Source organism: Hyperolius riggenbachi, chromosome 1, assembly GCF_040937935.1.
Source record: "Hyperolius riggenbachi isolate aHypRig1 chromosome 1, aHypRig1.pri, whole genome shotgun sequence".
NCBI classification, from domain to species: Eukaryota; Metazoa; Chordata; class Amphibia; order Anura; family Hyperoliidae; genus Hyperolius; species Hyperolius riggenbachi.
The window spans coordinates 238,799,713-238,815,096 of NC_090646.1; the positions used below are offsets into that span (position 1 = coordinate 238,799,713).

The 15,384-nt window shown below is 42.6% G+C and overlaps 1 protein-coding gene across 2 annotated transcripts in view; it reads left to right on the top strand.

Moving 5' to 3' along the window:
* Positions 1 to 1,110: 1,110 nt before the first annotated feature.
* The window catches only part of LOC137547336 (alcohol dehydrogenase 1-like), a 39,118-nt gene continuing 24,844 nt past the window's right edge, over positions 1,111 to 15,384 (top strand). The window contains exons 1-6 of one of the 2 annotated variants that reach the window (XM_068270818.1): positions 1,111 to 1,191; positions 3,511 to 3,612; positions 4,055 to 4,196; positions 6,938 to 7,025; positions 10,042 to 10,259; positions 14,055 to 14,317. In XM_068270818.1, coding sequence (XP_068126919.1) covers positions 1,174 to 1,191; positions 3,511 to 3,612; positions 4,055 to 4,196; positions 6,938 to 7,025; positions 10,042 to 10,259; positions 14,055 to 14,317 — 831 coding nt within the window. In that variant the 5' untranslated portion in view covers positions 1,111 to 1,173. Of the gene's footprint in view, positions 1,192 to 2,630; positions 2,650 to 3,510; positions 3,613 to 4,054; positions 4,197 to 6,937; positions 7,026 to 10,041; positions 10,260 to 14,054; positions 14,318 to 15,384 lie in introns of those variants that run through there. The other variant, XM_068270828.1, reaches the window with a different exon arrangement.

Here is a 15,384-nt window from a genome sequence, read left to right on the forward strand (position 1 = left end):
TGACGTAGCTCCATTTTTTTGGCGCGCAACACCAAGCCAGATTTGCGGCGCGGCGAGCTAGGCGCGCCGCCCCGCTTTTTGCTCCCCACTTTTTGCCCCCCCCCTGGAAAATTTTCTGCGGACGCCCATGCACACTATAATGGGTGGTACTGTAACAAGAAGCACTAAATTGGGGGGTCAGGAGACAGTATAATGAGGGACAGTGGCGTAGCTAAGGAGCTGTGGGTCCTGATGCAAGTTTTACATTGGGGCCCCCTAAGGACTCTATACATAACAATTGATACAGTGCACCAAAACATGCCAATGGCAACTACAGCCTCAGAGGTGCAAGAAGGGAGTACATTTGAAATCGGCGCCGGTAGACTTGGGCGCAGGTTACAGCTGTTATACAGCTGATCCTGCTTCTGCACAAGTCCGGGCTTTTTTAATTACTATTCCCCCTCCAGGCCGCAATGGATAGTGGGGGAATTAAATAATTCGGCTTCCAGCAATTGCTGGAGGCCGAATTATTGTGTTTTTTAAGCAACCTCGTCTCCGTCTTCTGACGGAGCCGACGTTACTCACTGAGCGCTGCAATAGGAATGATTCCTATTGTAGTCTATGGAGGCGCCGGCTGCGCCCAAATCTAGCAGCGCTGAAAAGCACTGCTCCGGCAAGAAGGGGATGGGGAATAGTTTGTTCATGATTACCTGTTCAAAGTATCTATAGATGTGATTATTATGAGCACAGGACCAATAGAGAGCTATACTGCAGTTGAGGGATGGCCGCTCGGGGCCCCTCTGGCGCAAGGGCCCCGATGCGGTCGCAACCTCTGCACCCCCTATTGCTACGCCACTGATGAGTGGCAGTGTAATAGGAGGTACTGAAATTAATAGCCTAACCTACTTTTAAAGACCTTGCCTCCTGAAAAATAAATGTAGGGGTTCCTCGAGACCAAAAAATTGTTTGCAGGGGTTCCTTGAGATCCAAAAGTTATTTGTAGGGTTCCTCCCAGGTAAAAAGGTTGAGAAAGGCTCAGGCTGAGCTGGAGGGAGAAACACACTGGATTCAGCTGCTGCTGCTAGTCTTGTGATCATGTGACTGGGAGGGCTTGTTTCTAAACAGGAACTGTGTACTACAGAACAGAAGGCTTTGCTGCTGTCTGCTGTTGAGGTGCTGTACTGTATAGTAAATATGGATCACACAGGAAAAGTAAGAGCTTTTGGAATTAAGAATGATAGTATGATGAGCTATAATTAAACTCTGGCAGGCTGGTGGATAATAATGATGCATAGTTATGAGGGATAATAAGCCAGCACCTCCTAAACTGCTAAAATAAGGATAGCATTTATAGAGTGTGTCAAGATCATCACTTTGATAAAATGATTCTCATTCTGAGCTATAACTATGTAAGATGTGTGATTGCTTTTTGTATTTTTTTCCCAAAATGTTGTTGAGTAAGGCTGCTTTCACAGTAAGACGTTACAGGCGCACGTTAGTGCAGCCTGTAACGCAGCCCCACCGCACAGTAATGAAAAATCAATGGGCTGTTCACAGTGCCCACGTTGCGTTACATTGTAACGCAGCACCTTTTTTCTAAAGTGCTGCATGCTGTGCGTTCTACGCGGCTAAGCCGCGTTAGACTGTGCGCACATGCTCAGTAATGTTGGGGAGGAGGGGAGAGCGGCCAGGCACATGGCTAATTAATATTCACTGCACGTTGTGACGTGCAGTGTTTACTTCTTGGAGCGGCCGCTCTGTGCGGTGATTGGCCGGCGGGACCACGTGATGCCGCATGCGTCCAAGAGTACGCATCACGGACGCCAGAGTGAGCTGCACAACGCGGCTCACTCCGACGTCCACACCAGAGAGCACCAGGCGTTGCGTTAGGGGCACATTATGTGCCCTATAACGTCCCCTAAACGCAACGTCCTGGTGTGTAAGTAGCCTAAGGGAATGCAGCTGGCAGTGTATTTCTCTGTAAGGTATGGTTCACGCTTTTTCGAATTCCTGTCCGAACTTCTTTTTTTTAATCATGTTCACCGTACATAATGGATTTCAATGGCAATGCATTTTTTTGTGTGCGTTCGTATGCAATTTTTCTGTACTTTTGAATGATGGTCTGCTTTTTTCGTGTCTGTGCTATGGTATTAGTCTAGTTCAGGGGAGCCAGCAGGAAACCTCATAGGGAACAGTTCTTCAGTCACAGCACCCTCTTTGGGTAATTCAATCTTTTCCTAAAATCGTTCAGGACATTTATGTCACACTTGACTAGACTTGACCAGGGATGGCCAATGAGATGATGAGATGTAAATAATTATGCATTGAGTTCAGATTTCATGCAAATTGTATGCAGCTTAGTATTTCATTATATCTTTTTAGCCTGATTCAATTCCAAACTACCTACAATTGCATGAAATTTACATGCAAGGCAGAATAAATTAACAACCATCTTTGGTCTTGAACCACTAAGTCATATGATACCTGTGAGAGTTATGGGGCTTTGTAGATAGTATGTGATGTGGGCAGTGTCTGTAAGGTGCCCATACTCCCTCCTCCCTGTCACTATAGGAACTATTATAGTAGGTGGCCTGGTAGTGGCATAGTGTCAGCTTTCTTGAACCGCACAACAGTTTTTTTGTAAACAGACAGAAGGCTGATTCTACACCAGTAAGGCTCATTTCCACTTGATCCTCTCTCCCCACCATTTCTAAAACTATTTTCTGTTTGCAGTGTGGCTTTCATGTTATTGGTCAGATTTTCTGCTGCAATTTTCTGTCCAATCATTGGTAAAAAAAAAAAAAACAATACATTTACATAAATTGCAAGAAAATCTAAAGTACACCGTGTTTTCTTTTTTTTTTTTTTTTTTTTTGTGCTCCAACACTTGAACTCAGCCACAGGAAAAATGCAGTATCAGGTTTGCGATTCTTAGAAACTGACTTACATCAGTTGGAATGAGGTACAATTATATTGATAATCACAGTGCACTGCAACTTGCAAAGCACTGGCAAATAATGCGATCAGATTTTCAGATTGAAATGTGGTCTGTGGAAAAGGGCAGTGAGGGCTTCAAATGACCATCTGTAAGGCCTGGGACCCACTACAAAGCACTATCGCAATCGCTAACGTGGTATTTGTGGTAGTGCTTTGTTAGCGATTTCAGAAAGCAATTTCCCTGCTCCTATAGAACACGTTAGAATGGAAACGCTCCCAAAATTCTGCACGCTCTGCAATTGCAATGTCCCTAATCGCAATCGCTCTAGTGGAATCTGCTCCATCCACTTACATTGGCAAAGCGTTTAGGGAAATTGCTAGTGATTGAAAGCATTCCCAAAAAGCTACCAAAAACGTGGGTACCAGCCTTTACAGTTCATCAAGAGGGGTCAATGTTATATAGATGTTAAGTCAGTTAATCCTAGATGATTCTGGGTTGCCTTTCCCAGTGCTATTCAAATTGATGGCAAATGGATGGGCACCACACTAGATGTTATCAAAGGATTTATATTACCTGCGTTTTTTCTTTTTTAGATAATAAAATGCAAGGCAGCTGTTGCTTGGAAGAAAAATCAACCACTTGTAATTGAGCAAGTGGAAGTGCAACCTCCGAAGGCACATGAAGTTCGGATTAAGGTAGTATTTACACATTTACTACCAAATGATTATCTATCTATGGGGGATGTTATAGCTTCATATTAAGTAAACCCAAGGCAGCCCTAAGGGGAAAAACTAAATACTTACCTATGAAGGGGGAAACCTCTGGAGGATCCTGCTGCAGAGGCTTCTTGTGTCCTTCAGAAAACCACCACAGCTGAGCAGGAACCCCGTGAATGAACAGGAGCTCTGTCACAATCAGAAATCCGCCAAGCTGTCAGATTTCTTTATGGGGTTCCCCCGCAGCAATGGTGGGTGCCAGGAGGACATGGGAAGCCTCTGCCAGATGCAGATGTTTCCTTCTTCTTAGGTAAGTATCTACCGTAGTTTATTTCATTATTTTTGCCTCAGGTACAATTTAAAAAATGAAGGCAAATATAATTACCAACATCTTATTGCCTATTCTTCGTAATGTACTTAGATGGTGGCTACTGGAATATGTCGGACAGATGACCATGCAATGCACGGAGATATGGGAAATATTGATTTTCCGGTTATCCTGGGCCATGAAGGAGCTGGAGTAATTGAAAGCATTGGAGAAGGTGTGACAGACCTAAAACCAGGTATGAGTGCAGAAAAAAAAATTGTAAAGCTGTTTGAAAGTTTTACAGGATAACTGTACTGATACCATGTCCCAAAATGGCCCAAAAGGTGAGAGAGGAGCCCCTGCAGAGCCATTTTAAGGGGCCCCATTGCAAACTTAAGATTGCCCCCCCCCCTTTCCTCCCTCCCTCCCAGGAATGTCAGCCCTCCTGTGGTCTTCCCCCACTGCTTGCCGATGCCCCTGTAGATTAATCATTAATCATGCACCCATCCCAAAATTTCTCTGTCCGTGCTGTCTCCAGCCACACTGCCTTTCTCTTCTCCATCCGGCGCATGTTATGTGTAACGTGCTGGGTCATAGAGAAGAGGCAGGCATCATTGCTGGAGACAGCACGGGTGGAGCAGCACCGGGACGGGTGCGTGATCAATCTTCAGCTACATGTAGTGAAAGAACACTTGGCAGAGTCCAGCAGTGTGGGGCCCCTGCAGCACTGGGTGGGGGTGGGGGGGGGGGGTGTTGGCCCCTTTGATGAATAGTAGCGCTGGCCTTGAGCCTGTGTGACCAAGAATCCTCTGGACTGGATGTTATTAGAAATTGGTAGATGGCAAATGTTTGCAACCCTTACCTCTATTATATTAGTCCATAGTAAGGACTATGTGCATTTCTGGTAAGATTCGGCATGTATTAAGTCCATTGTCACACTATCTGTAGAAATGGTAATCTATGCCATTTTATTTTCATGTATGATTTCTCTACTTCTAACTTTTGCTGGCCAAGGCTTCTATCAGTAAAACTCTGTTTCTTCCACTCCATTTTCAATGTTATTTGCTTCCTCAGGCCTAACCTTGTCCTAACTACAACGCAAAACCGCGTACGTACAAAAAGGGCGCCTGGACAAAAAGGGCGCGGGGTGTAAACTCTAAATAATAATTAATCATTAATAGGGTTTATAAATATAGTGTGCTATATTTCGTTTACAAATAATGTTTAACAAAATTATAAATCATTAAATAATGTTTATGAAATCGGAAATTGTGAAAACGTTAATCTTCCCTGTTTCAAAAGTTAAACTTATAATTACGTTTATAAAAAAAACAATAATATATGTTTAATTGTTATAATTGTATATTATTGTGAATAACCGTCATTTATGGTTTGTTCTTATAATAAAATCTGAAAATATTGTTTTTAAAGACGATATAAATAACTACGTTCGTAATAAGTGTTGTAATACATTAGTAATTATTACTAAAATTTTACTAAAACTATACCTAAGCCTACTCTTACACAGAACCCTACCTGTACCTATCCCTAACCCCTAGACTCCCCTGTTGGTGCCTAAACCTAAGACCCCCCTATTGGTGCCTAAACCTAAGACCCCCCTGTTGGTGCCTAAACCTAAGACCCCCCTGTTGGTGCCTAAACCTAAGACCCCCCTGTTGGTGCCTAAACCTAAGACCCCCCTGTTGGTGCCTAAACCTAAGACCCCCCTGTTGGTGCCTAAACCTAAGACCCCCCTGTTGGTGCCTAAACCTAAGACCCCCCCTGTTGGTGCCTAAGTAACCCTCCCTGTACCTACCCCTAACCCCTAGACCCCCCTCTTGGTGCCTAAACCTAAGACCCCCCTGTTGGTGCCTAAACTTAAGACCCCCCTGTTAATGCCTAAACCTAAGACCCCCTGTTGGTGCCTAAACCTAAGACCCCCCTGTTGGTGCCTAAACCTAAGACCCCCCTGTTGGTGCCTAAACCTAAGACCCCCCTGTTGGTGCCTAAACCTAAGACCCCCCCTGTTGGTGCCTAAGTAACCCTCCCTGTACCTACCCCTAACCCCTAGACCCCCCTCTTGGTGCCTAAACCTAAGACCCCCCTGTTGGTGCCTAAACTTAAGACCCCCCTGTTAATGCCTAAACCTAAGACCCCCCTGTTGGTGCCTAAACCTAAGACCCCCCTGTTGGTGCCTAAACCTAAGACCCCCCCTGTTGTTGCCTAAGTACCCCTCCCTGTACCTACCCCTAACCCCTAGACCCCCCTATTGGTGCCTAAACCTAAGACCCCCCTGTTGGTGCCTAAACCTAAGACCCCTCTTTATTATGTGGATAATAATGTTTTACTAATTGTGGATTGAAAAAATATTTTGCAATTTACGTTACGTACTGATCGCTTTATTTTGTGAATAATAATGTTTTACAAACAGTAAGGGATAAAACTTTAAATAATGTTTTAATTATTTAAATAAGATAAATATGTTTAGTATTTTCATAAACGTTATTCAGCACGGGTGCATTTTATAAACCTAAATCACCACAAGTTCAGTTATAAATCATTAAACATCGCCGGGCGCCGTTTGTAAACTTTATTTAGCTCCTGGCGCCGTTTATAAACTTTATTTAGCTCCGGCGCCCTTTTTTCCTACTCGGCGCCCATTAAACGCTATTTATTATGGGAGTGAATGGCGGCGCCCTTTTTGTCCACTAGCGGCATGCGCCCTTTTTTCCCACCTATTTGCTGACTATCCTAATCAATGCCTAACCCTAACTCAGACACATCTTCCTGTTTTCAGCGCCCAGCATTTTGGCTATGTAACACACCAAGCGGTGAACAAGTGTTTCCGGACTGTGGCTGTCCAGTGAAAGAGAAAGCGCTCGTGCTTCTTCTTCCTTTTATGCACGAGGGCTTCCGTTTACTGGCTATGCGCCGTTTACTGACTACTCGCATTGCCACACGCACTTCTAAAAATATTAATATTGTATGTTTATTTAGGAGACAAAGTGGTCCCATTATGTATTCCTCAGTGTGGACAATGTGACTCTTGTATAAATCCACATACCAACTGCTGCCTTAAAACACAGTAAGTTGTTTTCTTTCTTTACTTTGTATTTGTTGTTGGGTTGTGGGGCATAGCTAGAGTCCATGGAGCACCTCAGCAAAATTTTGATGGAGAACCCACCTCCTATGTCCAACCTCCCACAGTATAGTCATGTAGCCCCAATTGTGCCATCAGCCCCCTTACCGCTGTCATGTCTCGCCTACAGCGTCACCCATGTCTACCCCCACTCCATACAGAATGCACAGGAAAATGCTGGCATACTTGCGGAGGTCTTCTCCTCCCATCTACCCCCTCGCTCATATCCACATGGCTAGCCATGTCCCAGTGTCAGTCCAGCACTCATATGATGTCCCAGGCACAGCAGATCACTATCATTACATGGTTGTGTTGATATGAGTAGGAAAGTGAGGCAGGGGTCATACTTGGGGGAATAGAACCCATTTTTCCTCCATGTAGAGATGCACCAGATGTGACAACCCATGTTAATCATTGGGCAGGCAAACGTCAATGTGGTTCCTGCATGCGAGGTAAAAAAAGCTTTGCTGCATGCACTATTTTATTTGCACACTGCATGCGATTCCCAGAAAGTCCGCACCTGTTTTTCATGGACTCAAGTGTGATTCCCTCCCCCATGTAGATAGAAGGAAAGGACTGCTGTGCACCTTGAGATTTAAATATAGAACTGATGCCAATGCTTTCTTGCCCATCTCTGCATAATGGAGGAGTGTCATCAGGGAAGCCCAATGCCAGCGGCTGGCCACAGTATGAGTACAACTCTCTGCAAGATCTTTTGAAAATTGTAATATATCTTTTAACTTTTCATCATATTCCTAGTTGTGTGTATGCATATGTAAACTCTTCTACTGTACAACTGTATTATATGTTCCCTGTTAAAAAAAATCTGCCTGCTATAGGAGTGAAAGCTGCATATTAAGCAAATTATTCCTAAATTTTGGTTGTTTGAGGTTAGTAGACTTTGTTCAACTTGTTATTATTATAAACTTAGTTCCTATGTATCCCACTGTAGCATAGGGCCTTAATAAATGATTTCCACCATTTTTTGTCCTAAACCCTGTTGCCTATCTTAGTCCATGATATCTTTGCATACTGTATTTCCTCCTCCACATTTCTTCCCGTTTCTTTTGGTCTCCCTCTGTTTCTTCTACCCTGCGGAACCCACCTTAAAGGCAACTGAGCACCACAAAAAATAAAAAATACATTAAACCTCTGCATAAGGGTGGTTCATAACCGTGTATAAACTTGGTGGGCCAGATGTTAGAGGGAGCGCCATTGGTTAACTACTGGAGGCTGCTCCTGTAGCCCTCAATCCCTGTGAAAGTTGCCATCTTGTCCTTAGAATACGCCTCAGGAGCTCGCTCCCGCCGCAATGCATGCCGGGAGCTATATGCCGCAATGCATGCCGGGAGCTGTAGTCCATAGATATGTGTGTATCATATCTCCTGCCAGGGAGATGTACAGTATGTACTACAGCTCTTGGCATGCATTTGCAGCATACAGCTACCAGCATGCATTGCAAGCTCCAGAGGTGGGTACTTTGAAATGCGGACCGAATTAAAACTTTCACAGGGACTGTGGGCTACAGGAGCAGACCCCTGCATGTTACCAATGGCGTTTCCCCAACCCCCAGCCCAACAAGGGCATATAGTGTTACGAACCTCCCTTAGGCCTGGTTTACACTGCAAGAGCTATTTCTAAGTGATTTTTGATTTTAAAAGCTCTTGCTAATGTAATGGTATGAGTTTGTTCTCACTTGAGCGATGTGATTTTGTAAAAATCCCTATAGGATTGCATTAGCAAGGGCTTTTTAAATAAGAAGCGCTAAAAAAGCTCTTGCAGTAGAAACCAGGCCTAGTGGAGAGGTGCAATGCAAATTTTTGTTTTGTTTTGTTTTTGGTGCTCAGTTCCCTTAAAGAGAAACCGTAACCAAGGATTGAACTTCATCCCAAACAGTAGCTGATACACCCTTTCCCATGAGAAATCTTTTCCTTTTCTCAAACGGATCATCAGGGGGCTCTGTATGGCTGATATTGTGGTTAAACCCCACCCACAGTGTTATATCAGCACCACGGTGCTGACATCACACTGTGGGAGCCTTGTTGCATTGTGGGAAATAACAGCTGTTTCCAACTGCCAAGCAAGCGGCATCTCCTTCCACAGAGATCACCTGCCAGCAGTAAAAATGTCGCCGTGTGATAAATTTCAGAATGTAAATTGGGAAGAGGAAAGATTTTGCAATGGGCAAACACTGACTAAATCATTAATAAATAATTATTGTAAAAATTATGCAATTTTTTTCATTACATTATTTTCACTGCAGTTCCTCTTTAAAGAGACACTGAAGCGAAAAAAAAACTATGATATTATGATTTATATGTGTAGCACAGCTAAGAAATAAAACATTAAGATCAGATACATCAGTCTAATTGTTTCCAGTACAGGAAGAGTTAAGAAACTCCAGTTGTTATCGCTATACAAAAAAAGCCATTATCTCTACGACTTTCAAAAGTCGTGGAGAGGGCTGTTTTCTGACTTTTATTATCTCAACTGTTAGTTAACTATTTACTTTTCCTCTGGCAGAGGAGAGGTCATTAGTTCACAGACTGCTCTGAAAGAATCATTTTGAATGCCGAATGTTGTATAATCTGCACATATTATAGAATGATGCAATGTTAGAAAAAACACTATATACTTGAAAATAAAAATATGAGAATATTTTCTTTGCTGCTAATCTTCTAGTAATTATTCATAGTACACAACCAATTCATTATATCATATATTTTTTTTCGCTTCAGTGTCTCTTCTTTCTCAATGGCATTGTTCTTGATATTATTCTGAGTGTGGCCAATCCATCTCCACTTTTTTCATTTGATCTGTAAATAGTTGTTTATTTTTTGGCTGTCTCCCTTTGGGTCTCTTATCTTTGAAATTACATTTGGCCACCAGATATTATTTTTAGTGATCAAAATATTAGAAATGCATCTGCTTGCTCTCCACCTCCTCTTTTGTTTTCCCACAGCATTAGTGAATCCCAAAATGTAATGCCAGACAAGACACCCAGGTTCTCCTGCAAGGGGAAACAAGTGTACCACTTTTTATGGACCAGCACCTTTTCAGAATATACCGTGGTTCCTGTTGATGCAGTTGCCAAGGTTGATGACAATGTTCCAATGGACAAGGCCTGTCTCTTTGGATGTGGTTTCCCCACAGGATACGGGGCTGCTGTCAACATTGCCAAGTTAAGCAGTTACTGTTTGTCTGTTTCATAGCACACCATGGGTTGTATTCACTAATCCCCATAAACATAACATTTGCAGACAGTGCACATTTAGTTTACTGGGCATTACGCAAATTTATGTAACTTGCATTATATATGCAACACTGATGTTGCTTGTTTAATGGCAACATAGTTTTTGCAGTTGGTGTGAGTTAGACAAGTTATAGCAATGCAAAGATATGAGGCTGACTCTATTACCCAAAATACCTTTTTTTTTATTAGGGAGTTGAACAGATTGGCCACAAGTAGGTATAATCAATGAGATGCAAATATTTCCGAGTTCATGCAGATTTATCTAAATTTTTATGCAAATATATGCAGCTTGAAAATGGACCAATCAGGTCCCACCAAGGTTTAAATTAGTCCATTTTCAAGCTGCATATATTTACATAAAAATTGGCATAATCCTGCATGGACTCAAATATTTGAATTTTAATGATTATCCTTAGCCACAAGTCCTAAGTGCAAGTGAAGATCTGGGATTTGAATAACTCAAGGCTTCTTTATTCAGATGCAAACGTGTCAAACAGGCACAAAGTTTGGTCGAAATGGTCTTTATGAAATTTGCTATTAGCCCAGTAAGCTTTACGTGCGTTGCCTGTACAAGTTATGTTTACCGGGGCTTAGTGAATATACCCCATATAACGTAAAAAGGCTAACATTTATTGTTAATTACAACATTCATAATGACTAACATTCTCCTCTAAAGAGAACTCTGGTTAAGAGTGGTAGATTTATCAATATACCAGTGCATAGAGTAGAGCTTTTACAAATCTAGAGCAGTTACTGAGAGCAACTAAATCAAATTTTGCCATCTGGGCATCTTCTCCACTTTTGCACTGGATTCACTCCAATGTTTGTTGCTAGAGATGTCCCGAACAGTTCGCCGGCGAACGGTTGCAGGCAAACTTCGGGTGGTTCGATTCGCCCCATAATGCTCTATTGAGCAGAACTTTGACCCTCTACATCACAGTCAGCAGGCACATTGTTGCCAATCAGACTGCACTCACTCCTAGAGCCCCACCCCCCCTTATAAAAGGCAAGGTCCTTGTGCCGTTTTACTCACTAGTCTGCCTACACTAATTAGTTAAGGGACAGCTGCTGACAGACTCTGCTAGGGAGAGTTTAGTTAGGCTCTTGTAGGTTTGTTCCTAGCTAATTGTTGTTCCTTATATTACTCCCTCTCTCCCTCCTCCTGGAGGGAGGAGGGTCTCATCTTCCAGGGAATTGTAGAATTTCAAAAGCCAGCTTATATACCTTGGCCAGGAATTGAACCCAGGTCTAAATGCTTGGTAGATAGCTCTCTTAACCGCTACACCACCACCAACACTACATTCTGAAACCAGCCTAGCATGTACTATTATGATATATCCTAGAGAAAAATCAGCTTGCTTAAAGATTTGTAGGCTTTCAAAAGCCAGCTTACATACCTTGGCCGGGAATTGAACCCAGGTCTGAGTGCGTGGTAGATAGCTCTCTTAACCGCTATACCAACACTACATTCTGAAACCAGCCAAGGTATGTAAGCTGGCTTTTGAAAGCCTACAAATCTTAAAGCAAGCTCATTTTTCTCTTGGATATATCATAATGGTACATGCTAGGCTGCCTTTAGCATGTAGTGTTGGTGGTGGTATAGCGGTTAAGAGAGCTATCTACCAAGCACTCAGACCTGGGTTCAATTCCCGGCCAAGACCTGGGTTCAATTCCCGGCCAAGGTATATAAGCTGGCTTTTGAAATTCTACAATTCCCTGGAAGATGAGACCCTCCTCCCTCCGGGAGCTTACCCCCTATAAAAAATTAGCCAGCGTTTTGCAAAGCAATATTCCTGAGAATTGCTAAAAAAAAAATGCTGCATGCAACATGTTTGAGTTTTCAGCAAGTCACTTATCACTGGCGATCACTGCAGTGTGAACACTACCATTGATTTGCATTGCCATAGCACTTTTTCAAGCACTAGTGATTTACAGACAATCTGAAATCACTGGTAAAACTCCAGTGTGAATGAGGCCTAACACTTTTTTAAGAAAAAAAAAAGAACTATCGAGTGCCCTTGATAGTGCAGGAAAAATGTTCTTGAATTATGTGCATTGAAGAGGTTCTCACAAAGCTGGTTTACCACTAAGGCAACCACTGTAAAGGCTGGTGGGGTTATAAACCCGCCCCACTTGGGTTAAAGGGGAACTGAAGTAAGGGGTATACGGAGGCTGCCATATTTATTTCCTTTTATCAATACCAGTTGCCTGGCAGCCCTGCTGGTCTATTTCTCTGCAGTAGTATCTGAATAACACCAGAAACAAGCATGCAGCTAGTCTTGTCAGATCTGACTTAAAAGTCTGAAACACCTGATCTGCTGCATGCTTGTTCAGGGGCTATGGCTAATATTATTAGAGGCAGAGGATCAGCAGGGCTGCCAGGCAACTGGTATTGCTTAAAAGGAAATAAACATGGCAGCCTCCATATACCTCTCTCTTCAGTTCCCCTTTAAGATGTTGCTCTCTGTAGATGATGAGAAATACCCCTCCACCAAGGGTGGTCTACTAGTATTTCGATAATCGGAAACAGAGGCGCCAAAATAGAGTAAAATACATGAAAAACATTTTTTAAAGGGTGGTAGTGGTGGACTTACCTCCCCGTAAAGGACTCAGATAGTTGAAGAGCATACAATTAAATATTTTTTTTTACTGCAAGTCGACTGAGTCTTTTACGAGAAGGTAAGTCCACCACTACCTCCATTTTTAAACAGTTTTTTAATGCATTTTACTCTTTTTGCGCCTTTGTTTCTCATTATCGAAACTCTAACACTCTTAGGCGTAGACCCTGAACAAGCTTGCAGATCAGGCGCTCTCTCTTAAATCTGACTAGCTGCATGCTTATTTCAGGTGTGTGATTCAGACTACTGCAGTCAAAGAGATCAGCAGGACTGCCAGGCAGCTGGTATAATTTAAAAGGAAATAAATAAGGCAACCTATATATCTTACCTCAAATTCCCTTTAAAACATAAACTGAAAAGAAACATATACGATAATTAATAGTATACGTGATGGTAAATAGAACTTTCTAATAGTCTCATGTCCTTATTTTCAGTTTAAGGGATATAGTTGTATATATTAAGTCTAGAGAGTGGCCATGTCATTGTGAAGTGGAATCTGGTCCATTCAGCTTCCAGGGGAGAGCAGTACTACAGGATGCTACTATTAGAAGTCTATGCACATACAGATCAAAGTGTTCTTCCTTCTATTTACTTTTCAGGAGAGCTAGGTTGGACAGCCCCATTTGTTGGAACAGCTAAAAGGAGCGCAACAAATATGGGAGCCTGCTATGCAAACTGCGGCTACTAATAGGGGGCACGAGCCTTAATGTTAGGGACCACTATGGGGGGGGGGGGGGGGTGTTAAAGTTAAGTTTAGGGACACTTTTTTTTTTACAGTAATTTCTTAATGCCCAGATTGTTACATAGTTACACACTGTATTTTCTGGCGCGTAAGACATAGTTACATAGTTATTTGGGTTGAAAAAAGACATACGTCCATCGAGTTCAACCAGAGCACAAAGTACAACACCAGCCTGCTCCCTCACATAGCCCTGTTGATCCAGAGGAAGGTGAAAAACCCTTACAAGGCATGGTCCAATTAGTCCCAAAAGGGAAAAAATTCCTTCCCGATTCCCGATTGTTAGCATTGTTTGCAGTATCAGGACCTGTGTTAGGGATCTTAGGTATTTACATCTGTCCGATAACAGTGCATTGTGATCAAACAGGTGGAGCCCGGTACTACTTGTGCTGTATTTGGACTGGGCGCTATTGGATTGTCGGCCATTATTGGCTGCAAAATGTCTGGAGCTGCAAGAATTATTGCCATAGACACAAACAGCAGCAAGTTTGAAAAGGCAAAAATGTTTGGGGCCACGGATTGCATTAATCCTGATGATTCCAGTAAGGCCATCCAGGAGGTGATAAAAGAAATGACGGAACATGGAGTGCATTATTCATTTGAATGTATTGGCAATACAGATGTTATGGTATGTCACGTTTAAAGTAGCTACATTTATGCTTATAAGGTTGATTGTTCAGAAATTGCAATATGTAGCCTCCAGCACTAAGTAAATTGCAGCACTATACACAATGTCTGCATTTTTATTGCTAAACGATGCATATTGGCAGGTTAAAAGGATGAGCATTCTTATAAATATTATATTACCGGAGCCCAATGGTGCAGTATTGTTGAACAAAGAGATAAAGACACACGTACATAAGTAATATACTGCATACAAATCCACAGCGCTTGGTACTCAAATCGGCATCTGCAGTAACCCCACAGTGCTCAAAAGCATATTTCCACAGTGACCATCACCAGAAATAAATTGAGAAAGGTCACTTCTCCATCCAAGAATCACATAAACATTTATTAGAAGCTGAATCTACATCACATATACAATGACCTACTTCCAGGGTCCTTTTGACAGGGACCCTTAGTAGTTAAAAGCTTATAGTGTAACCCAGTACACATTTAAAATCCAAAAAAACGATCTCATATAAGTTGCCCAGTCTCCAGTTCCTACCGGTTTTGGCCCTGCGCCGTCATCAGGGAACATGTGGATGTGGTTTATCCTGAGCAGCTGGTGGAACATACACATGAGATAAAGTTTGGATCAGCGCCTGTATATACTACAAAATAAGTAATATACTCACAAACGTTGCAACCACTGTCTGAGCCTGCGGGAATATAACTGCCCCCCGCTTTGTATCCCAGGTCTGTAGGTGCAGATGCTGATCGTTGCCCTCTTTATTTAGTTGTGAGGGATACAAGGTCCACAGGACTGAAAAACCCCTTGGGGGTATGGACTACAATAAAAACACTGGTGGAGGCGCCCATGATGATAGGAACACTACAATAATGTATTACAGATGAGTAGTTTAACGGGCCTTAGCCCACTTCCTCTGGTCAATACAAGTGCCTTTAGTACTTTCGCTCATGAGCACGACCGCCCAAAATTCCTGTTTCTGGATTTGTTTTGTAGATCTGGCCTGATCAATACTGAATAATTTTTTCGCCAAGTTCAAATGGAAGGTTGTACCCGGAATTGGT